This window comes from Echiichthys vipera (assembly GCF_963691815.1).
Source record: "Echiichthys vipera genome assembly, chromosome: 2".
In the NCBI taxonomy this organism is placed as follows: Eukaryota; Metazoa; Chordata; class Actinopteri; order Perciformes; family Trachinidae; genus Echiichthys; species Echiichthys vipera.
In genome coordinates, this window is record NC_139827.1 from 4,739,353 (window position 1) to 4,765,851 (window position 26,499).

The 26,499-nt window shown below is 42.7% G+C and overlaps 1 protein-coding gene across 1 annotated transcript in view; it reads right to left on the minus strand.

Moving 5' to 3' along the window:
• Window positions 1-16,069, minus strand: part of LOC310959947 (slit homolog 1 protein-like) — a gene marked incomplete at both ends in the record, with an annotated part of 82,056 nt that extends 65,987 nt beyond the window's left edge. Inside the window, one exon of the mRNA XM_083931503.1 lies at window positions 15,918-16,069. Coding sequence (XP_083787629.1) covers window positions 15,918-16,069 — 152 coding nt within the window. The remainder of the gene's footprint in view (window positions 1-15,917) is intronic.
• Between the last annotated feature and the right edge of the window lie 10,430 nt (window positions 16,070-26,499).

Consider the following 26,499-nt stretch of genomic DNA (forward strand, 5'->3'; position numbering starts at 1 on the left):
TAGCTTGTGATCACGCCAGCTGCACCCGTGTTTAAAATGCTAAACACGATCCTGCTAACGTTAGCTGATACTCCAAGAGTTAGCGGGGCCGCAACAGCGATGTAACAACCACGTGATCATTGCCAAATCCCACCCCACCCAAGAGTAGAGGACCTCTCCAATGACGGTCATTTGATGTGTTGAATATTGGGGATATTTAACAACTAGTCCTATTAAGAAGTCTCTATCGACTATTCTATTGATTAGTCGATTAATCTAAACAATTAATCCTCCAAAAAAATCTAATTGACCATTTCATTTAAAGTGTACCCCGTATGCTTTTCCTTAGTTCCTGCCACACGCCTGTATATCTTGTTATAATGTCAGACGTTCAGGCTAAACGTGACCAACGTTTCAAATAATGAGTCAAGCGTGTCTTTGGGTAACCAGTCTAACCCCTCATGAGCAGATCTGTTCAAGATCCAGACTTCTGTCCACGCCTTCTTTCAGACGTTTTTTTCTACTTTCTCTGTCCGACATCAAGCCTTGGATTTTCAAATAAGGTCGTCTGCTGCAGGAAGAGCATGCCAGGCACGCCCACGAAGTTTAGCTCCGAAAGGAACATGCTGCTGTTTGCTACATGACGCTACCTGCTAATAGCATACATACGCGCATACACAAACAAACGCACACACATACAACCAGAGCTCTATTCAGCGTCTGTACCTTTTTACTAAAAAAGATCTTTACTCGAGGACACTTTCCATGAGTTTACACTGTAAAAATAACCCGTAGTGTTTTGCACATTGTTTCTTGTCTTCTTCTCTTTGAAGTTATTTTCACTGCGTTTGCAGAGAATAAGTCTTTTCAGTGGGAGTTCACTTTGAGGACAGTCTGCCCTTTTTTTCTCCTTTCTATTTTACTGTAAAAATCAACCAACGCCAGCTTGAAATTGCAAGAAAACCAAGGAAACCATTTCTTCCAGAGATTTGTTCAGATGTACAGTATGGACTTCCATCCAAGGTGAAACAGCTACTGTCTGACAAGCATATCATGTTGCTCCTACACTCACTTCCTCTCAGATTAGTTTTCCAATTGCGCTCCGTAAACGTTTACCACTGTCGCACTCATTCCAAGGTAGGAGCTCCAGACAGTTTCCAGCCATTTTGTATACGCACTTTAGATATAAACCGCTGTCAGTGCATGTTACGAGAGAATGGACTTAGGCAGGCTCTATTTTTGACATCAGTCGTGGAGGCTGCTCCTAGCAGGAAGGGTTTAACCCTATGACCTCATTGTCTACTTTGATTGACAGCTGCGAAGAAAGAGGGGGGGATGATGTCATTCTTCCCACGAGGGTTTGTGAAACTAGAGGTAAGCTGAACCCTGTGTGCGTACCTGTATGTGTGTGTGTGTTTGTGTGGAGTGTCATGTTCCTGTACTACTGTATAGGGTGGAGCAGAGTGCGACCTTGTCCCGTCCTGCATAAAAGAGAAAGAGAGAGAGTGGATGTTGTGGTTTGGGTGTGTGAACCGGATCTATACTTCGCTTATGGAAATGCGAAGAAAACACCTGGCAAAGAAGAATAAGAGGAAAATACATGTTGTCCATAACAGGACATGAGTCCCGGGACTGCACAAAACAAACCCAAAGTCATTAAGAGTAAGTTTCTCCAAACGTTCCCAGTGTAGTCTCCCAGAGTTTTCTACGATATGTAGACAAAGTCTGGTTTCAAAGCTAACTATAAAAGCAATCAATGTCACTGCATCTGTCTTTCGTATATCTCAAGAATCGTTCACCTGAGCTTCTTCAGACTTGGCAGGTGCATACTGGGGACCCGATGACGTCTTTGTGTCATTTGGTGCAATTTCGGATGGTTGCAGGTGGTTTTTCTGGATTCTGTGTGTCCAAATTTGTTTTCCCACCCCACTCTCCCCTACAGATTTGAGCAATCATCACCAAATTTGGCACAAAAACTTTCTCTGGACCCAGCCGGAAAAAAACGTACCCTTTCCGGATTTTAGATGTTGATGTACAAATGTTGCTCAAGATGAGATGAGCAGGGCTTATATTACATATTTGGTGGACATGTGGAGATGTGATGTTTTAGTGGCCATGAGAAATATGGTGCCATTTGACCTATAGGTGGCGCTGTAGTAACATCATCTAACTAATAAAGACAGGAATATGTCCGGCTGTGCATGTATGCATGTATAACTGTCGATCTCAAGAACTGTTGATTCCATTGTACTTGTACTTGGTTGTTAGCTTGTTAGCTTGCACAGCAGCTGGACTCTCACAACATCACATGATCGGATCACATATGTGTCTTAAAGCCATGGTTATCGGCCAATCAGCATCCAGTGAGGAGTTACCGGCAACTGAAAACAACAATAGCGGCTCCTGTAGAGGTTAGCGTAGATGCTGCAATATCAGTTTTATCAGAACTGAAAGTTTTTCCTCACTGAGAGAAGAGCAAAGAACAGCACTGAAGGCTTCAGTCGATGGAAATTACGTTTCATCCAATCACCTGCCGGGTATGTTTTGAAAGTGCCTGCCCTTTACCAAACAGTTCACAGTGACAGATTCTCGAGTCAGGTTCGGTGTATTGCTAAGGACCCAAGGGAGTTCAGTGTTGAGTGTGTTCAGCAGTCTGAGTGAGATAAATCAGGCGGTGATATCCTTTTAAGTACAAAGTTTCCCCAGTGAGTGTTCCCTTGCAGCGATAGTAACACAGGAGGCAATTTTGTGTGAAAAAGACTGTGAAAGATCCCCGCCTGATCAGAAAGAGTGTGACAGGTGTGTATCTGCACACTCTGTGTCTATAAGGCAGATACAGATACTGCTGATCCTTGAGAACTTCTGATTTCGCTAGGGCTGCAAGTAAAATGCTAATCATTTTCACAACGCTGAAATATTCACATTACAGATTCCAAGAGCCTGAGGTCGACAGGTTCCACTCTTTTTTTATTCAATGCTTTTGGCCAGTGCTGTTGTGGTTTGTTCAGTCTGATGCTGACCCATCCTAATAAGCTGCTCTCACCATTGTGTTTTTATGGCGTTAAACTCTCAACATGCGCACAACCAGTGCAGTGAGAGAATGCAGCATGCACACAGGAGAAGCAGCATATGCTAATGGGAAGTCAGAGATGCACAAAGAAGTTCACCTTTCTTCTTTACGGTGAAATGAGTGTCGCCTCAATGGCTTGGCAATGGATGCATGTCACCTAAGCTAGTGTATCTAGGAAAATTGTTCAATCTAGTTGAATTTTGGTGTTATCATGGTAGAAAATCATGGCAGTTGTGTGTTGCTTTGGCTCTCGCAGCTGCTCAACAAAGCACGGTGTCACTCTCCGTTAAGCAATTGCCTTATTCCGCACAATGTCACACATGCTGGGATGGCAGATTGCTAAAGTCAAGGTTATGACATTCGGAGGTGGATAATGTTAGAAAGGTGAAATAATTTCATGCCACTGTAATAAAAAAAGATATTTTTGCAGTCGGAAGATGGAGGAGGAGGTAGTTCTGAGAGAGTGGGGGGAAAGCAGTAGCAGGGGATTGGCTGGGACGGAGGGAGGGAAGGATGGATGTAGACAGGTCGTGGCGGGGGGTCCAGAATCACTCCCTGGGTGTGTGTGAAATTACCCTGACAGTTAGACCGCACAGGCGAAACAAGCATGAGGGAGGGAGAGAGAGATGTACCGCAGGCGATGACCATATCGCCACATACTGTAAGAAACACACAGCCAAGTATGACAATATCAGCCGCTAATTGCACAATTCAAAAATATTTGTCTTTGTTGTGTGAGGAGGAAAAAGACGCAAGGGTAGAGATGAACCCTGAGCCCTGATGAGGCGTGGTTAATCGAGTTTTGTGCAGCATGGCGGGGTCACGGGTCAGCTAAGCGACAGACTCCCCTCGAGTGGCGACTCTGCCAAACAATACCTCATTAAAGCAGAACGCGTCTCGCACACACACACACACAATCACGGCCTCAGTGGGCAGTGAGGCAGTTGATCTGCTCTCCACTGTTAGATCTGACATGGAGGGAGAGCAGGAGGGGGGCGACCGAGATAAGATACACGGTGCAGTTCGAGAGAAGCAAATAAAGGTAAAAGACAGAAAGTGAGTTAAAGCACCGATCCTAAAGAATACAGATCCGTATCAGAAGATGTCAATGAACGCCTGCTCAAATTCTAAGCATTGATCTAAATCCTTGTTTATGTTGAGACAGAGTTGTAGGTATGAAAGTGAGGGATTTGTAGGAAAATATGTTTATGGTTCTCAAGCTGAGAAATAATATAGTATAGTATAGAAAAAAGTATTGCTTCAGTATCAGAACCAAAACTCATCGTATATGCACGAGTATTGGAAACATTTCATCTCTACCCTGGGCCCTTATTATATTCAATTTACTAATATTACTATATATTCTGTTTCTGGTTCCACATTAATAAAAAACAATCAGTAGGTTAATCAAATATAGACAATATCAAAGACTGTAGAGGATTTTAGCACCAAAGATACGGAAGGGAAAATTTGATACACGTCCTGAAAGAGGTCCCAATCCCGAAAAATATTGGCCATCAACAGTTTTAAAAAATCTTCACACCTAAAAACACAGTGCAGTAGGATACATTGAGCTCATTTTATCTTCCAATCAATTGAATATCTGTCCGGGATGCTGGGAACAGTAAAGTATCATGATACACACACACACACAAAGCATAAACCAAATCCTCTTCAAGTCATTTCGCAGGGGTTGTGTCACTCGAAAAAAACAGACGTCTCCTTCGCCATGAAGCTCAACTCCACCGTTTGACCACTATGTCGAATTGGCTTCAAAGCCTGGTGCTCTTGCTGGGAGTCTGCTCAAGGCGCTAGTTAGCCAGTTAGCACGTTAGCAACAAAACCCGATGTTGACACAACTAACGGTATTAAACGTAAATGTAACAAACCGCTCAGTAGCTATAAAAACTGTCCTAGCTGGTACAACAAGTTTGTTTTTGATCTGACAACCGCCTCGACTTCATTCTCTATTTCCTCACTTTCGTTTCTCTTCTAGTGCGCTGAGCTGAACTGCCAAGCAGATTGATTTCTCTCACTCTGACACGATACAATACACTGAATCGGCTGAAGAACAGGGCCGACAAGTGCCAATAGTTCGGGAGTCGGACACACCGCAAAAATGCACCCAACTTTGACCCGCGGCCGACTGCGGTTGGGGTGTCAGGGCCCTCAGACATGAAATACAATCCAAGAAAGAATCTTTCATCACAACCATCACAGGCCCCGTGTTGGCAGGCTTACTGAAACTAAAGTGTGTCCCGACGTGGCCTAAAACGATGGGTGGGCTCCAGGTCTAAACTGCAGTGTGGCAGGTATAGAGCTGAAGATGAATGAGTGAGTTTGAGTTAAGCGGACGGATCCATGATCCTAATCACATTGTCTGGATCTTCCAAAGGATAGAAATCTATCAAGACCCTGGTAACTGCTCCAAACACTTTCCACTAAACCTTATTAATCCTTATTCAGAGCATTTCTGTGCAACCCTGGGGTGGTTTTCTTTCTTTGTTTGGTCATATGAGAACAGAGCAATCAGTACAAGATGTTACTGAGCGGGAGGTTTCCCGGGACCTTTCCAACCAGCCCTGGAGTGCTTCATTTGGACCCAGATCTGACCATGACAGCAGAAGAGGACAGCAAATATTCTGCTGCTCTGAACAAAGTCATTTCCTGACCAGGAAAGAAAACTCAAATCTGCTGCGTGAAACAGTACCAAGTCAACACAAAACTGCACTGCATATGTAAAAGCAATCTGAGTTTTCACTGTCACCTCCTTTTTCCCTCCTGCCCTCTAGAACACCTCTTTCATATTATCATCCTTCCCTCTTTCACCACAACAGTTCTTCTCTTTCACATTCACCTCCTCTCTTTCTCTGACAGCCTTAAAGGGATAGCTCTGATTTTAAGTGCAACAGTAATTTAACCCTGCAAAACACAGGAGTAGCTGGTCTACCGCTGCCTCGATCAGTTATATAGATATGATAGTTCTTAACCCTTTAGAACAACAAAGTCACAAAGGAACACTAACTTACTAACTAACGAACTAACTAACTGATCAGAAACTCCCGTGTTCTTAAAGGTAAAATAACTGTTTTTGTCAAAGGAGTCTTGTGGCTTTGAAGAGAGCATTGAAGTGCTTCAATTCCCCCTTCGTAAACTTAAACAGGAGTGTCTAACGGCAATGTAAAGAGGTAAATGTAAACTTAAACTGATCATTCTAACTATCATTTTAGGTAGCTATGGGCGCCCTCACACTTCCTTCGTACCGCGCCCAAGCACAATTCACGGCTAAAGTCTCCTTCGTTTGACCAGTGTGAATGCAACTGTAACATGCCCAAGCGTGGCCCAGTTGAGAGAGGTGTTGCTTCTGCATGGCACGATTGCACATGTACATGAACGAGCACGAGCATAGAGGCAATCCAGACGTCAATTTATATGTGACTGTTCCCCGCGACACACTTTGTTTTTTTTTTTAATGACCCGATCGAATGAGTTTTTACTGCAGATTTGGTTCAGATGGAAATATTCAAAAGCAGTTGGACAAACTCACAAAAACTCAGAGGTCTGCGGAACCCCTTTCAAAAACAAGGCGACTCATTGTCATGAAGCCAATCAATGCGTGTGTCGTATTACGCCGTGATGTCCTATAAGCAAAAAGCAATCGTGCCTTGGACCGGATCTTTTGAAGCAGTATGAGAGCACGCCAGGTCTGACCGACTGGGGAGGAGAGGGGTGGGGGACAATCGCGCTTAAGCACGGCACGGATCAACCGGGCCAAGTGCAAGTGTGCCATAAATTGTGTTAAGCTGCTGCTCGCGTCCACAGCAGTACATCGCTTAGTGTCCGTGTCAGTCCTACAGTCTGCTTATCCAAACCGGAGGCGTGCCGACCACCATCTACTGTAGGTAACACACTGACTATAGAGAAGTAACTTATACACTTATTAAAAAATCTGAACCGTCCCTTTAAATAAATCTTCCTCTCTGTTCTTCTTCTTCATCCTCCTTTTGTTAACTATCCTCATCACATCTTCCTCTCCAGAAGCAGCACGATGGATGTGACCAATATTAGCACACACACGCGCACACACACACGCACACACACACACACACACACACACACACACACACACACACACACACACACACACACACACACACACACACACACACACACACACACACACACACACACACACACACACACACACACACACACACACACACACACACACACACACACACACACGCACACGCACACGCACACGCACACACAAAACGGTAAGATGATTATAAAAGACGGAGAGAAAAAGAGACACAGGGAGAAGCCGACCGGGCCGTCATTGTTAATGAAAGTGAGAAAAGGATTGCTATAATTAAATTGGTAACAGATGCAAAAAATAATTCTACTTTATCTCTTTGTGTCTCAGGTTACTTAATGTTCTGTTTCAATTTACTGAGCTTTTAAGGGCGCACTCCCACTTGGCCCAGATGATCCGAGCAGTGCTTTAGCGTGATTGCCCCCCCCTCTCTGCTCCCCCACGGTCCAGACCCGGCCTGCATCCACACTACTATAAAGATCTGGGCCACAGCACGATTGCTTCTTGCTTATACGTCATCTGTTTTCTAATATTTTCAACTGACAAAATCTGCAGTAAACACTCCACCACCGCGATCCTTTCGGCGCCATCTTTTTAAATGTCACGGGGAACAGTCTGATGTAAATAGTCTCAGGACCGTCGTCCAAGCTCATGCTCGTACATGTGCACAGTTCATGCTTGTAAATGTGCAGTCGTGCTTTTCAAAAGCCTCTCTCAACCAGGCCATGGTCGGGAAGTGTGCTGTTAAGTGGGCTCCTTCCTTTTGGATTGCATTTTGTAATCAACTTGACTGTACTTTACTATGAGAGGAGTTGGTACCTGGGCCAGTTTGTAAGTCTTACAAAACACTCTTTTAATAAACTTCGGGCTCGCTAACTATGTTGTTGGTGCTTCGTTTTACGTGTACTTCACTTTACTGCCCCGAGCTAATCAGTGTTAGCCACATCCAGCAGTTAGCGACTCTCCCGGATTTCTCCGTTAATAGTTGTTACAAACAAATACAGTTGTTTTTTGATGCATGTGTCGAAAAAGACCATGGGATGATTTTACGCCGGAAAGACAGTTGCATTCACACTGGTCAAACAAACTAGACTTTAGCCGTAAATGTTGCTCAGGCACAGTACGAATGGATAATGTGAATAGACCCTAAGATACTGAAAGCTACTTTTGAAAATCTAACATCAGCACACCATTCCCAGAAACAGTGTCCAGGTTCCTCAGGAGGATAAACCACAGACCTCACTGTGGACAGTCTCCAGGTTTCCAATGAGAAATGTTAACAGTGAATGGATCATCCTGAGTAACCTGGAAACTGTTTGAAGTCGTTGTGTTACTGTTGAGTAAAACACTAGGTAAGGGGTTTGCCTCATGTACAGTGCTGTCATCATCATAGAGTTCTTGACAGTCATTCAGAAGGAAACGATGATTCAAAAGGAGAATTTCATTTTTGTACAATGATCTTCTCTGTACGTCCACTAGTGCTTGTTTTTGCCACTTACAGTACAAGTCACCATGCCAGATTTCAGAATGAGACTTCCCCCATCCTTCCAGAATACAGTCAGACAATTATAATAACAATCCGAGCCTGCCAGTGGCAAAAATAAGCTCTTTTAGTGGACCTATAATGACGGGAATTGTATCCGTTCGTTTACTTCTTAGCCTGGTTCGCAGCCACACCAGTGTCGTCCAGTACTGGATCAATTAAAAAGCTTGTTGTCCCCATTAGTCACTTAGGGAAATATGGTCCAGGTTAAAAAATACCAAACTTCCCCTTTAAGCAACCGAGAGTTGTACCCTACTTTTGCACTTCAATTCATCACAAAATGAAGATACTACAGTACATAATAACTGGAGTAGAGTTTGGTTTGTTAGTTGTCACTCTCAACTCAAAGAGGAACATAAATACATGCAGTCGCACACAAGCTCAGGAAAACTGTTCATGTGTAATAATCACTTAGGATCTTCCTCCTATTTGGGGCCAAAAGTTTGGTCCCCATGACGTGAAGTATTACACGAGGACATTTCTGATTAAGGTTAACCAAAAATGAATTTAAAGTCAATGCAATATCGAGCTACACACACACGAAGCTCGACTAATATTTGAATCATGCAGCAATCAATGAGGCATCCAGGAACAGAAATGAACAAAGTGTGTGGGGTTTGTGTGTGTGTGTATGTGTGTGTGTGTGTGTGTGTGTGTGTGTGTGTGTGTGTGTGTGTGTGTGTGTATGTGTGTGTGTGTGTGTGTGTGTGTGTGTGTGTGTGTGTGTGTGTGTGACTGACTGCTGCGTGTCTGAGTCCTGCTGGTTCATTTGTTTATGTTTTAAGTTGTTTGTATCCAGGAACTCTGCACTGATGGCACACTATATACACACGCATGCATGCACGCGCGCGCACACACACAATCCTCTCTCTCCCTCAGATACAGAAAGATTAAACTTTCCACCTGCACTTTCTCACACTTTTACAAACAAACAGAAAGAATTTGTCTTCCTGGTTGTGTTGGGTTTGTTTGGGGTCAGGCAATAAGAGCTATAACTGGGAGATGCTTCAGTGTCAAAGTTTTGTTTGGCTGCTTACGCATTTACCATTTGTGCATGATTAGTCAAGTAAAACTAGAGACCCTCTTACGACGAGATCACACCAGCTGCAACGCCAAACTGGGGCAGAGGCGTAAAGTGGGGGCCCCTACTCTACTTCCCATTAGGTCTGTGCGATAATTCAACGTGATCATTCATCATCTTTCAAAGGAATTGTGATGTAGTCATATATCGAGATATCGTGATGTGCAGGTGCCCCTTTGATTAACAGGTTCACAGCGACCAGGCTGCAGCGCTCGAATCAGTACTGGACCAATGTCAAAAAAAGTTCTTGCCATTAGTCACTTAAACAGAAATACATGGGGAAATATGGTCCAGGTTTGAAAATACAGAAATCCCTGTTTAAATTCCTGTAAATGACTTGAAAAAGACAAATGAACATCCAGAAGTGCACTAGTTCAAATCCTCATGCCGCTCACAGGATCACAGGAGTGCAGCCCGTGTCCCTCAAACCACTGGTGCTCTTGCAAAAGGTAACGGATCAGAAAGAAAAAAAGTGCAGCCAGTTAGCAATCTGGTTTATGCTGTCCAATGCAACCAGGAATGCAAAGATCTCTACATTGGAGAAACAAAACAACCACTACATAAACGCACGGCCCAACACAGGAGAGCTAACTCCTCAGGCCTGGACTCCGCTGTCCACTTACACCTCAAGGAGAAAGCCCACTCCTTTGATGACAACGATGTCCACATCCTGGACAGAGAGGACAGATGGTTTGAAGAGGAGTAAAAGAAGCATCTATGCAAAAGTAGAGAAACCATCGCTAAACAGAGGAGGAGGTCTGAGACACAACGTATCTCCAATTTACAATGCTGCCCTTTCATCCCTTCCCAACTGTTCACAAATTGCCTCCTGTGACTCCAACGACTGTCGTTCAGACTCGATAGAGCACTCACGAAGTCCAAACCAACTTCCCACCAACGACTGCCACTCTAACGACGGTCGTTGGCACTTGGAGCACAAAGGGTTCCAGTGACATCATCGGCCTTGTGAGAGGTTAAATACCTGGATCTCACACCAGTTAGTTGGACAAGTCCCAGCCTGGTCCTGGTCCTGGTCCAGTCCCAGCCTGGTCCTGGTCCTGGTCCTGGTCAGATGCGTACATGAACTGATGAAGCCTCTTGGATGAGAGGTGAAACGTCTTCCTAGACAAATAACCAAGTCCAGTTGCTTTTGACTGAAATTGCCTTGAGGATAACGACGACCTGGACAAATGAGAACATTCACAGGACCTTAGGCAGTTAGGTGGGTTTGAAAAAGTTGAAACCCCTTTATTTTAACGGGTACAATTTAAAGAAACCCAATGTGTTTAAAATAGTGTCTCTTGAATAAAATGGCCATTTCCCACAAAATCCATTTTAGGGGTTCTGATGGGAAGACTCGTAGTTCATTCTCAGTTAAAGGAAAACAGGATAATGTTGAAATAATTTTGTTGGATGTATTATTGTTATAAAAAAACAATATAATTTTTTGATCATGACCGAAAGAACGAGGTCGCGGGTACAAGCGGCCGAAATGTGTTTTCTCTGGAGGGGGGCTGGAGTCTCCCTTAGAGAGAGGGGGAGAAGTTCAGCATCCGTGAGGAACTCGGAGTAGAGCCGCTGCTCCTTTGCATTGAAAGGAGCCAGTTGAGGTGGTTCAGGATCATCTGGTAAGGATGAACCCTGGGCGCCTCCCTAGGGAGGTGTTCCAGGCACGTCCAGCTGGGAGGAGGCCTCGGGGAAGACCCAGGACCAGGTGGAGAGATTATATCTCCACACTGGCCTGGGAACGCCTCGGGATCCCCCAGTTAGAGCTGGTTAATGTGGCCCGGGAAAGGGAAGTTTGGGGTCCCCTGCTAAAGCTGCTGCCCCCGCGACCCGAACCCCGGATAAGAGGCTGAAGATGAGATGAGAGGAGATCATTTTTTGATGCAATACGATTGTAAACTATACATAGGGAACCATTTAGCATTATGAGCAGCTCTCAGTTTCTGAAGTATGTTAACCAAGCTGCCCTTGTTGCACGAGGGCCTACAGTTCACCAGACTTTGGTTTAGAGCGTCTTCTTGGTCCAGGACCCAATACAACCTATACAAGTGTTTGATGAGAGGAAAGTAACTGACATGAGTCTAGTCTTTTCTCTAATACCAGTGCACACACTCATGAACACGTCTTCAAAGATATCCCCTCTCTCTCTCTCTCTCTCTCTCTCGCTCTCTCTCTCACTCACACACACACTTTAGTCTTTTCTGGGCTCAAACAACCATGCTCAACAGGGCCCAAAGGGGCATCCGTTTTTTCAGCGTTGCCATGACAATCCAACAAGGATGGGGTGTTTAGTTTGACTGGTGCAGTCACCTTGATAAATTACCCTCTTATTGCTGCCTGTCTCCCAGGGAATACTGTACACACACTCTGTCTCTCTCGCTCTCTCTATCTCTCTCTCTCTCCCCCCCAGTGGCTAGCTGTCCAGCTGACACACACACTCAGATCACTTTACATGCTAATTGGGCGACAAGCCCTTGAACAAATAGCTATTTAATGAGTTACTCCTCTCCACTGCGGGGCTGAGCCCGTCTGAGTCGACGGGATGGTAGACTGCTAGAGCTCTGGGAGGAGGAAACTATTCAGAGGTCACACTGGCTGTGTTTACAAGCGCTGAGTAACCATCGGTCATTCTCTGCCGTAGGTCTTGTTTAAAGGGTCAGTTCACACAAATCCCAACAATGCATGTTAAGATTTTGAGATCACTGCAAACAGAAGAGCGTAATAGACTTTCAATTGCAGTAGTCAAGGAATTTAAAAAAGGTTTCAGAAGCAACGTCTCTGTTATTCCAGAGAATACTTAACAGACCTTACGTTGAGTTTACACTGGAACTACTTTCTGCAGAAGACGTAGGTCCCTTTGAAAACTGATGAACAGCGTGTTCTGTGGATCATCCAGAGAGCAGAGAAATGTGTTTCTGCTAAGACACGCTGCTGCTCAGTGTTTAAAGGATCTTTTTCTATTGATTGGAGAAAACGAAATGTAATTCAGCTCCACTGTTCTGCATCAGGGTGGAAGCAGGATTGTGAGAGACTGGACTTTTCAACGCCTTGATAACTAAAACCAGAAATACCCAAATGAGTAAAATAATATGTTTGTGCCTTTTTGTGTGTGTAGATAAATCATTTAATACACTGATAATGAAGCTGTGTGATTAAGAATAAACTAAAGAAATCGTCCCAAATGTCCAACTATCTACCCATCTAAATATCAATTTTATCAATTTGATTTCATGAAAAATGTGCCATCGATGACATCACATTTGCTCTCAAATGTGCTGATATTGAAATATAAAACCAACACATTGGGATTTCAGGGCACAATATATGAAACACGTCGTCATAACGATATAAAAATGTCTATCGTATATACAGTATAGCTTTCGAGAACGTTCTTGTCGCTATGTTGGAAAGGCCAGCTGCCGAATTGCATTATGGCCATATTTACATACTTTACGTTCTCATCCTTGCACCGTATTTTCATTTCGCACTAAAAGTTCCTTAATAAAATGATGTAATGGCATCGATCACTGTATCAGTTCACCTGATCACAGCGCCTTCAATTCTTGCCATGGTTAAAGACACGTAAGACTGCAGTCCAATCACTGCCGGCGCGTGTTAACGACCTGTGTGTGATGTGCACAGGTGAACCAGCAGGAGGGGCCAGTGACAGACTTCCGGGGTCATAGATGTCAGCAGCTACGGCGTCTGAGCCATTACAGCTGTCAAAATTCTGGGATGCCAGTTTTTCCGTTTGGAACCGGAAATACGTCTTGAAAACAGTTTTTACGGGGGGATAAAGTGACAGATTGCCGTGACAGATGCCTGGATGATACAGATCCTGGCATAAAAACTACTCAATGAAAACTGCACCCGCAAAAGACAGATGACACAAAAGTTCCTGAACTCTTTTCTTTTTGCAGTTGCTTGTCAGTTATTATTACTTTGCACAGCGAGAAAAAACCTTTAGCAGAGGAACAATTACCATCTCAGCGACATAAAAAAGACAAACGAGCGAGCGGGTCTGCAGGCTCAGAGCTTTTTCCAGGCCATTTCTCTTTGACCAGGGGGCCCATGCCCTCTTTCCCCCCGATCATAAAGCTATCAGGCCCGGAGGGGAAAACATCCTCCACGCTACAGTAAACCAGAGAGGAGGACGGATAATGTATCTCTGCTGGCACCCCTGACAATCATCAATTATTCACACACAGGCACTCTAGAACCTGAAATACACACACACACACACAGACGCACACACGCGCACACACACGCACAAACGCGCACAAACGCGCACACACACACTTCTTTGGGTGCATCTTCCCTTTTGTTTTTGTTCAGAATTGTCAGAAAAGGTAGATAAGAGAGCTCATGTCACAAAGAGACGTTTCAAACAGCTGCAGTAGAGATTTCACAGCAGTGGCAGTGCAACAGAATCAAAGAGCGAGGGATCATTTCGAGGGATTTGCACCAACACCCAGCCGTCACATTAAGAGACCTTCGCTGCAGAACATGCAGAGAGACCAATTACGACACCGACAGTATCCGCAGCAGGAGAGAAGAGGTATATGAGCATCACTTTTTATTTATGTTACTGGAAACAATAACAAAAATCCCAGTGCGACTGGAGGCACGGAAACATAGGAAACCACCTACTGGGCCAGAGCAGCTGGCATTGGTGCTAATATGATCCAAGTGTGCGAGTAAGAGACAAAATAGGATTCCTTGAAGTTTCATCCAAACTAGCTCAGTAGGGCAGCAATGACAGCCTTTCAAAGTTAGAGATAATGACTTTTTAATTACAGCGTGTCATTCCTCAGAGTGGCGTGAAAATTGGATCTCTGACGCGAAACGTGATGCCACCAGACAAGCTTTTAAATGTTAACACACATTGTAAATTTAGTGATTTGACATCTCAACCATGTGCAAAGCTAAAACGATATTTTAACAAATGTTAAGTTGAATATAGTGTTAATTTGTGGCTGCTATTTTTAGATTATGTGTCAAACGTCCCTGTTAGGACAGTTTAGCTTTAAGTCAGTTTTATAAGACTAAAATGTCTGAGCACAGAGAATTAACTGCTTTAGTCACGTAGTAGCCAATGAAAACTATGTACATTTTAGTCTTTTTTGAATATTTCAGTTTATCTTCTCGTTACCTGATGAAAAACACAGGTTGAATGATTAAAAAGGCAGCTTTGCACTGAGTGTCTGCCTCTTTGTGGTGTCTTTTATTTATTCTTTTATTTTGTAAATAATTTTTTTATCTCTGCTTTTTTGTCAACAATAATGCACGCTGATAATCGTTACAGTTAGTGTTAATGACATCGGTGCAATCTCGTCACTGTCTCATCTTAGTCGTGGAAAAAAAAGACGTTTACGAATACGTTTGGAAATTAACAGTAGTTGTACAGTGAGGTGCATCAGGAGCACACAATAGACTGGAAGAGAAGCAACATACACAAATAAAATGAGATCATATTACATTTACCTCAAGGATGAAGCAAGACACAGAGAAGAGTGGAATAAAAAGCAGGGGGAGAGAAAAGGACATGCTTGGAATGTTTCTCTAACAGGTGATGAGGAATTTGTACAGTGCGTGAGATGTGTGAATGATGAAAAGATGCAGATTCAGAGAAAAGGACAGCAATATTAACATGTGTGTTTGCAACAGGGAAAGAGCAATGATGCTGCAGACCAGCACTCTGAATCCTGGAAGTCAAGTGGAGAGTCAAAGAGTGCGTGTGTGTGTGTGTGTGTGTGTGATGAAGTTAAACGGACTACCCGTAAAGAAAGCTGGAAGGAAGAGAAGATGCACTGCAACAAACCAGGAATCACACACACACACGCACGCACGCACGCACGCACACGCGCACAAGTGAACCTTCTCTTCCTCTGTTTTTCACACAGGTTCATCAGATAAATACATATTTGATGATACTTATGAGGACCTTCACACCCTGATCTATAAACCTACCGGTAACATAAAACCTGCTTTTGACCATGAACCCAGATTTGCTCCGTTAAGTGAGGAGCAACAACATGCTGTCTCTTTAAAGGATTCCCCTCATCTCTGCATGTGTGATCACCCGGTCCTCAGAAGAACAGTAAAATACAAATACACACGTGGTCAGTGTACGACTACTCACAGCCTCTCAGTCCCTCTGGGGATGTTCCTGGGTACGGAGTGGATCCCCAGGCCGTGGCAGTCCACCGTGTTCCCCAGGCAGCTGCAGGGATTGGGACACGCCTCCACACTTCCCCGTCCTGCCATCAGCACCAGGACGCCCCACACCAGCATCGTCCGCAGCCCGGACCGAAGAGCCCGGCCGGGTGCCCCCGCCGACCGACCGCCTCCTGACCCGGCTCCATCCCTGCTTCTTCCAGCAGGCATCCTGCTCTCCTGCGCCACTCCACCACACTGCAGAGACCAACTGGCAGATCCTATCCCCTCCTTCGACATCCTTCTCCCAGGGATGACTGACCACCACCACCACCACCACTACCAATACCAGCACCGCCGGTACAACCTCCACCAAAAAGTGGACGAAAATGCTCAAAGTAAAATGCTTGAAGAGGCTGAGACAGACGGCACGGCCAGGTGAAGTTCAGCTCCGACTGAAGGGCTGCCACTTGATGCCAAAGTGGCCTTTCAGAGAGAGAAAGACAGAGGAGGAAAAAGACAAGTATATCCTCTTCTTCTTCTTTTTCTTCTACTTGTACCCGGCTTTAGACCTCCTTCCAATTGGCTTCTCTTCTTCTACTCTCCTGTGTGTTCTCTGCTCCCTCTCTCTCTCTCTCTCTCTCTCACAGCCGTACAGTGTGTTTGCCTCTCCCCTCCACTTTTCATTGAGTCATTGTGCACTGAACAGTGAGCCACTAGAAGAAAAAAAAGAAAAGAAAGGGGGGGACTCCCTCACTCACTCTATCTCTCACACACACACACACACTCACTCTCACACACACACACATACACACACACACACACACACACACACACACAGAGCAATCATCCATCAAAAGCTTTTACAAATAACAGCACCGAGACTCCTCCCACGCCACCACCCCCAGTCACACACATGTACACACAGACACACACACACAGCAGCACCCGGAGTGAACTCACATCTATTCAGTGACAGCAGTAGCCACCTCCAATGACGGCAGCCTTTTTCTCTCTTTCTCTCTCTCTCTCTCTCTCTCTCTCTCTCTCTCTCTCTCTCTTCGCGCCCACATGCGCTCTCCTCCCTTGGGGAAGAAAAAGAGCCCGAGGCAGCATGGACATGAAGAGGGGAGAGAGGGCGGAAGGGAAGAGGGGAGGAGAGGAAATCGTGATCACACCGAAGCATCCGACCAGGGAGCTCCAGTGAAAATGTGACAGACGTAAAAAAGGAGGAACAATTTGTGGAAAGAAAGAGAAAAAATAGTAAATGGGAAATAAAAGAAAGCAGGGAGGGAGTTCTGCCGGTGAATGTGATAATATTGTTTTTGCCGCGGCTCAGTGCCAAGCCAGCACACCGGGGTTGCAGGAATTGGGTTGGGTTGGTTGTGAAGGACGGGGGGGGGGGGGGTCTTGTGAGACTGGCATAACTGGAATGCCATAAGCTGCCACAGCGCTTACTCAGAAGTCTATTATGAATTCACTGGCGAGGCTCTGAAATTCAAATGGAGCGTGTTTTTTTTCTGCTTCTTTTCTTTGAGCTCCACAGAAACGCTGGCTTCAGCTTTTGTGATTGCCATATAACCGGGGAATAGAGAGGAGGGGAGAAAAAATCTGAATCATCAGGAGAGTTTTGGAGGGTTAGAGCCACCGGGAAGCTAATCCACCACTGAAAGAGTGTGTGTGCTACCTTTCCTGGGATTAAAGCAAAAAAACTGCAGGACTGCGACAACATTTTTGTTATTATTCCATTATTGGTTGAGCCATAAATTGCAAGAGAACAGTGAAAATTGACACAATTCTTCAAATTCCCAATTTTGTCTCACCAAAAAAATCAGATGGTGTTTCATTTGCATCAATATAAAACAGAGAAAGAGAGCAAATAATCATATTTAAGAAGCTGAACCCTGCATATTTTTCTTTTCTTTTCGTATAGATTACATACTTTGGACGGATGCAGGGTAAACTGTTCAAGGTTCATCACAAGGAAGAAAGGAGAACAACTACTGGACTCAGTTTCCTTTATGTTTTTGTTTGCAGCACTCGTCATATTTGTCCATGCATCGTCCCTGATTTGCACCACACATGTATCATGCGGAGTGTAATTAGGATTTCCTTTGAATAACACATTTGATTTGTTTGCAGTACGACGATCAACAACCGGAGGGCACAGTTTACCCAGCTTTTTATTTACCGCCACACATGAGTGGTTATTGCTTGTGGCCTCACTTTGTCTTGTCCCCGCGGACTCAGTGTGACGGGTTCATTTAACCAGGCGCTCTTCAGAAGTGATGGAAAACAAATTGGCCACAGGCAGAGCCCCGGCTGCAGCTGAATTGAATGAGTCGTTCGGGGCGATAATCTGCAACAAAGGGAGGGACGAGATGTTGACATCTCCATGGGGGTAGACCCCCTCATTTCTGGGGCCATAATAGCTTTCTGAGGCAACGGTGGGTGGGGTGGTGGGGGGTGGTGGGGGGGCTTTTTCACTCCAGACGCGTCTGAATTGATTTCGGGGAACGACAGAGCAGATGCTTTTGTCTCCAACGCGTCAATTCAAAACGTTCAGATCAAGTCCCTGCATATAATATCATTTGGCACAAAAAAAAACAACCTTGTAATCCCACCTTCAAGAGAAGGCTCTTCTACTGACATGCCGATAAATATATTAATTAAGAAACCAGATGAAATAGGTGTCAAATGCCCTCCTGATGTGATTTCTAAGATACAGTTTCAGCCACGGTGCAGGTGCGAGGGAACATATTAAAATGGAAGACACTTCTTTTACAACTTTATGTACTGAGCTGACATATTTAGAGCTAAACAATCAGTCCGTTTGTTCGACAGTAAAAAAAATACACTATTTTTAAGTGAAATTCCGGCGTAAAATCATCACAGGGTCTTTTTGGGCACTTACATACATCAAATAAACCATCCAGACAGTTTTTTTCGTGTAACAACTATTAACGGAGAAATAATGGTCGCTAACAGCCGGACGTGGCTAACACTGATTAGCTCAGGGCATTAAAACGTCTTTTTTAAACCACTAATGCTGCTCAGAATAACACCAAACCTCTGCAGCAGCATGAGAAGAGTCCCTACACAGAAAACAAAGCACCAATGGGCTCCTTCCATTTGGGTTGACTTTGGTAATCCACTTGAATGGACTTTACTATGAGAGGAGCTGGTACAGGGGCCAGTAGGTAAGTCTTTAAAACACTATTTTAATATTCACTATTCACACTTTGTTGCTGCTTTGTTTTACAGTAACTCCTCGTACTGCCCCGAGCTAATCAGAGTTAGCCACATCCGGCTGTTAGCGACTCTACCGGATTTCTTCGTTAATAGTTTATACATGAAAAAACTGTTTTGACAGCTTATTTGATGTAAGTGCCGAAAAAGACCACGGGACCATTTCTTAGTAGAAAGGAGTTACTCCGTTTCTTTGTTGTACATGTGAGTAAACTGAATACCTTTGGGTTTTGGACTGTTGGTCGGACAAAACAAGGTATTTAAAGCTGCCACCTTTGGGTCTGCGATGAGCACTATGGGACTATTTAACGCATTAAATGAAGATCTGATGAGTTCCGCTTAATTACTGTGTGTACAGGGCTCCAGACTGCGACCAAATGGTCACATTTTGCACATTGTAATTTCTGCATCTATTATTGATTTACGTTGTGCGCCCCTAAAATTTCTGGTTGCTCCCCTAATATATTTTGAGTGGGGGGGGCACAGTGCTCCTAGTGAAGAAAGTTAGTCCAGAGCCGTGGTATACATTGGATCATTAAGTAGCACTTCACTTGAGCACTTAAACTCATAAACTAAGAGTCTATCGTGTCAGGGTTTGAATCTCTACGGGGGAATTGTTGAGTCTCTGTAAATCATAAATAAGTCATAGAGTGTGGTCTTTACCTACTCTGTAAAGTGTCCTGAGATCACTTTTGTTAGGATTTGGCACTATAAATAAAATTGAATTGAATCCCTGCCTTCTGAAACTGAAAAATAACACTTCAAAAATCAAAATCACAACAATACACAGACGACTAAAAGAGAACAATGTGTGCAGTTGATATAGACTCAGTGATTCAAATGTTATTTGACATCCAAACCACAAAATACCCAATATATTTCCAGGTACAGCTTCGGATTATTAGGTATTTGAAGCTGTGATGGAACCCATTTCCTGGTCCAAACCTCATATTTCTGCACGGACAGCGTTGTAGTCCCTCCTGTTTGAACAAATCGACAGAAATGTCATTTCAGCGCTTTTTCGTCGATGAAAACAGTCTCGCTGAAGAAGGACGCAATGAGAAAAGGTTCACAGGTTTGGATAGTATTTTGAAAGGGTGCATGTCAAACTTAAAAGACGGGATACCCCCATGCACGCCACACTAGTGATTGTGTTGCACAGTGGCTGCAATGAACATGAGGGCGTTTTATGAAGCAACAGACTTGACCTGAATTAAAGCGTTAAAACGGTTTAACTGCAGGGGAAATACCCACTTCTAATTAAGGATCCTGACAGATTTCCTATATATATATATTTTATATATGTATATATATAGTTCATCACATTAAAACTTAGCTTAACTGATCTTGTCATGTACGTCCTCGATCACGCTCCCAAATTATGGAACTGCTTACCCAAAGACTTTGAGAGGCAGGCTCGGTCAAAACACATCTTTTTAACATGTCTTGATCACTTGATGCAAACATTTTAAAGACATTTTAAAGCATTTTATTTTAATTCTATTTCGGTGTTTTAATTGTACTGTTTGCACAATGATTTTGGCTGCTTCTACCATTGGTTGCAGGTCACTTTAGTTAATTATTATTATTATTATTATTATTATTGATGCCACATCCATTATTCCATATGTTTACTGTTGTGCTGTCTTTGCTTGTCCCGCCCTCACTGTCATTACCCCTTTATTGTCTTTTGTTTTTGTATTAATGTCATTGTAGGCGTCTTTGGGTCACTGAAAAGTGCTATATAAATAAAATGTATTATTATTATTATTAGATTTGAAGGTTTTTGGCTACTTTCTGCCTGCACTGCTGAATCCCTACCAGCCCCTGGGACGCCTCACTGGTTGAGCCTGACCTCTGACCTTCCTGGAGGAGGAGAGAGAAAGTTTCTTAATGGGTGTCAATGAAGTTGATATCACTAACATTATAATCATACCTTAAAAAGGATAAATAGAAGCTATCACAACGGGTGACAGAGTAAATGGCATTTCAAACTACCCCAAAATAGCAGCTGTGAATAGGTCTTTCTTATTCCAAGTTAAAGATTAATCATACAGGTTTAAACACATGATGACTTAAGGAATATGGACAAAAGAAACTATTGTAATAGTACAGAAGGGGCAATCTCAGAACCCAAACTTGGTCTTTGTGATATTTTTCATTAGACCTACACCTCTACTTTATCTGATAGCATCCTCTAGTGGGGAAACAGAGGCACTGCAGAGATGTAGTTCATTCCTAGACACTGGAAAATATAAAATTGCAGTAAGATCAATTGAAAAAATTGAATTATGACAAGAAGACATTCTGTAGGAAACTTTAAAAAAGCTTTAATCCAAAGCGAATGGTTCGCCGAGGAATCCAAAAGTACTGTACAGGGTTAAGTTACTTCACACTAAAATATAAAAAACAAACAAAAGGTCACCACAGTTTGAACCAGACGGTACAACACTCACAGATAAGTTCATTGTGACACTGAAAGAAGAGTAAGTTAGACAAAGGAGACCGTGTTGTGTTGATTACCGTTAACCCGATAAAACGGTCTCATTAGTAAAAGAAATAAAGTGCAACAAACCAATTGTGTTGTTTTCACAGCGCACAGAGGAACTCATGGTGACCAGGATGCACAGCAAGAAAGTAGAGATCGGTAACTGTACGTTTCACATTTATGTAAAAGATAAAAACAGACTTAAAACAAGAAAGCTGAGGGGCCTTTTGTGTTTCAGTATTTCCACATCATACAGAATGTAACTGCTCTCGTCTGAGGGACAAAAGTATTAAAAAAAACATCAATGGTTCATGATTTCCACTCACATAATAAGACTTACAGCGATAAATACAACAGAATCCACTTTAGCTCTCCCTTCGTCATTCAGGAAATTCAGTTTCCAAAATGCTGCTGAGATGAGTTCAGTCAGGTTCCTTTCAAAATAAAAGTACAGTGAGGCTGTCAAAAGTATCTATACGTTTTCAATACCACGTTTAAAACGGTACAATATCAACATTTGAAAGCATCGAAGCACCAAAACTACAAAAGAAGGATATCTACCATCAGCAGCACAGATGAAACAACAGGGGAGAACATCCACAGTGTGCAGGCGGTTAATAAAACTTTGAAATCTTATTATTTTTGCCTTCTATTAAAAGATGTATCAAGAATTGTGTTTTGTTGTACAAGTATTGCGTCAAAGTTTAAAATTGTGGTATCGTGACAACTTCACTGTGTGGTACAAAATGACCCTTCAGAATAAAATGAAAAAAACAAAAAAATGGAGGTTTTTTAGTGTCCATCTGCGCCTGACGGCCATGTTCAGTCACTTTCAACAAACCCTTCGTTACGACATCCACATCACCTTCAAAAACAGGATGCACCGATAACAGATTCCTAACACAGGGGTGAGGAAATGTATAGGGAACAGACATGAGCATGAGACATGTTCACACTATCAATACAAGTTAAAGACTTAAAGATGTCACTGTCATTATTATAATTATCAGATAATGACGGCGTCACTCTCAGTCGAGGTCCACATTGTTTGGGGGGGGGGGGGGACTAATCCTGTTGCTGAAGTATTGGATCTGGTACCGGTGCATCCGTACTCGCTATACAACAAATTGAGCAGACGTCTGTTAAGTCGAGCCAGTAGAAATATTTAAAAGGGACATTAAGTAATATTTTCACTCTGTAACATTTATATGAATCGATTTGAATCACAATTTAGTAACTTTATACTGTATTTTATTAGATTTGATAGCACATCTGTACCAAAAAAAGAGAAAAACATTAAATATTGAGGTCTCTGAGACATTGAGTCAATATTGTTATAGAGAAACATGTTCAGCACAGCTTCAAACTAAATATTGTCTCTTTATTAGACCTTAATGTCAAGTTTTAACGTGCGTCCTGTAAATTACTTAGTGTCCCTTTAATCACACATCATCTGAAAAACACTTCTCATTTTCAACTTATCTGTTTCAGTAAGTTAGTTAACAGACTTTTTATCATTATGTAAATAAAACAACCATGTTAAGTTTCTTTCTTACTTTATTCAGACTCGTGTTTTAACAAGAGTGTATCTTCTTCTCAATTCAGATACTTACAAAAGCCCTGAAAGGCATTGTTGGCCAAAGCCTATCTCATCATATCGTCCTAAGTTTAACTCGTACCTAGGAGATAGTATCTCATCCTATCGTCCTAAGTTTGACTCGTACCTTGGAGATAGTATCTCATCCTATCGTCCTAAGTTTGACTCGTACCCAGGAGATAGTATCTCATCATATCGTCCTAAGTTTGACTCGTACCCAGGAGATAGTATCTCATCCTATCGTCCTAAGTTTGACTCGTACCCAGGAGATAGCATTTCATCCTATCATCCTAAATTTGACTCGTACCTAGGAGATAGTATCTCATCATATCGTCCTAAGTTTGACTCGTACCCAGGAGATAGTATCTCATCCTATCGTCCTAAGTTTGACTCGTACCCAGGAGATAGTATCTCATCCTATCGTCCTAAGTTTGACTCGTACCCAGGAGATAGTATCTCATCCTATCTTCCTAAGTTTGACTCGTACCTAGGAGATAGTATCTCGTCCTATCGTCCTAAGTTTAACTCGTACCCAGGAGATAGTATCTCATCCTATCGTCCTAAGTTTGACTCGTACCCAGGAGATAGCATTTCATCCTATCATCCTAAATTTGACTCGTACCTAGGAGATAGTATCTCATCCTATCGTCCTAAGTTTAACTCGTACCCAGGAGATAGTATCTCATCCTATCGTCCTAAGTTTGACTCGTACCTAGGAGATAGTGTGTCGTCCTATAATCCTAAGTTTAACTCGTACCTAGGAGATAGTATCTCATCCTATCATCCTAAGTTTAACTTGTACCTAGGAGATAGTAGCTCATCCTATAATCCTAAGTTTGACTCGTACCTAGGAGATAGTATCTCATCCTATCGTCCTAAGTTTAACTCCTACCTAGGAGATAGTATCTCATCCTATCATCCTAAGTTTAACTTGTACCTAGGAGATAGTAGCTCATCCTATAATCCTAAGTTTGACTCGTACCTAGGAGATAGTATCTCATCCTATCGTCCTAAGTTTAACTCCTACCTAGGAGATAGTATCTCATCCTATCATCCTAAGTTTAACTTGTACCTAGGAGATAGTATCTCATCCTATCGTCCTAAGTTTGACTCCTACCCAGGAGATAGCATCTTATCATATCGTCCTAAGTTTGACTCGTACCTAGGAGATAGCATCTCATCATATCGTCCTAAGTTTGACTCCTACCTAGGAGATAGCATCTTATCATATCGTCCTAAGTTTGACTCGTGCCCAGGAGATAGCATCTCATCCTATCGTCCTAAGTTTAACTCGTACCTAGGAGATAGCATCTCATCCTATCGTTCTAAGTTTGACTCGTACCTAGGAGATAGCATCTCATCCTATCGTCCTAAGTTTGACTCGTACCTAGAAGATAGCATCTCATCCTATCGTCCCCTCCTCCTTAGTTTTAACTTGTGTTTTAGCCAACAAAATACAGGAAAAATAAATAATATTTCTCCTTGCCTTTCAGGGTTTCCATAGATACTAGACGACATCTTAAGAAGAAAGGAGCTGACTGTAACAGATGACTGCTCATTTCAACCAGAGTAAAAAATAAAAAAAACACTCCTTAGGCTTTCTTTTAAACCATCAACATCACACATCCCTCCACCACATGACCTTTCCACCATCCAACTGAAGAAAACATGAATGTAACATTTCATATATAACAGGGATCCCAGTCAATGTTTTCATAGTGAACAAGTCTGAGAGAGTAGTAAAGGTGACACATTACAAAAATATTAATAAAGTGACCTGCTCACTGATCCTGCATCAGCGACATCAACAAAGGGGAAATTATCATCCAGTAACTAAAAGCCTTACATCATGTCGTACCAAAAACACACACCATCACAGTTCCCAAATAAAAAGTCCAAAAAACTTAAAATCACACACACAGACTGTACAACATGTATACATATTCTACACTCGACAGCAGACTGTAAGCCCACTGTGCTAGTGGTCACAGACTCTGATATAGTAGCTAAAAAAAAGGTCTTTAAGTGATAACTGGTACGAGCAGGTCTGAGCCAGCGAAGCCAAATCAAAGATTTCTGCTCACAGTTTGATTTAAATCATTCACATTTAGTTAGATCTGAGCATCAGCCCCAGATTTAAGGTGCGTTTATGAGCACCATGCAATGTGTTGGGTGCTAATGCTTCTGTGTGAATAGTTTAGCCAGGGATCTTTTCATCAGATCATGTAATGCAGATGAATGGTTCAGTTTCCAAACTCTGAGAGCCTAAAGACTCCAAAATCCGATTAAAACGTGAACTTTAAAAAACTGAACTATGAACGTTATTAAAAAGGGAAATTTGCATTTCTCACTGCTGTTGCAGATTCCCATGTTCTCACAAACCTAAACGTCTTTTTGGCCTCGTTCGATTAAAAGATCCAATATATTTCATATTTCCTCAAATAGTGACATAGTAAACTACGAAAGGTGATGAGTCTTTATTTCAGCAGGCTTGTGTCAGAGGCTTCACTTCTAATTTTCTTCTGTTTGCTTAGTGTAATTGGTGATATTTGAGTATGAAAGCTCCTTTTGATCTGTTAAATAGAAACTCAACACTTGTATCCGGTGAAATTCACAGCACTTTAGAACAACAAGGCGTTAAAAATGGCACAAGCGACATTTTTTAATTTCTAGATGAAAGTGATGAAAATATGCATCATGCTAAACTGGCATGCTTAGTTGGCATGTAGATATATAAATATAAAAAGATAGCCACAGTTGTTTTTTTCCCTGCATCTGTGTCGACCAAACCCCACCCTTTATTTGTGGAAATATGCTATATTGTTGCTTTACTGAATCACACTTAACAAAGTTGTCTTCATACACAAGAAATTTGGGACCTTCTGAAAGTATTTGTGGAAGTAAAAGAGCATGTGTTATTAGTCATCCAATATTGAGCTTATAATTATTCCATATGATTTGAAGTAGACTGTAAAATTGTTCAAATTGTTAAAATTGAGGCCACGAAGAGCAAAGCGACAGTGGAGGGCTTGATTCAGCTGCTGGTGCCAGTTTGTAACACTTACTCATATCTTGATTAATGTCAAGACGTGAGTTCCCGGCTTTAGTTTGGCTGTTCTGGCCAAAGCTAAAGCTGCTGTATATTAGTCACAGTTAAAATAAGACATACTACGATGAAAACACAATGATAAACATGAGGAGAGATAATATTAATACTGCCCAAATCCTGTCCGT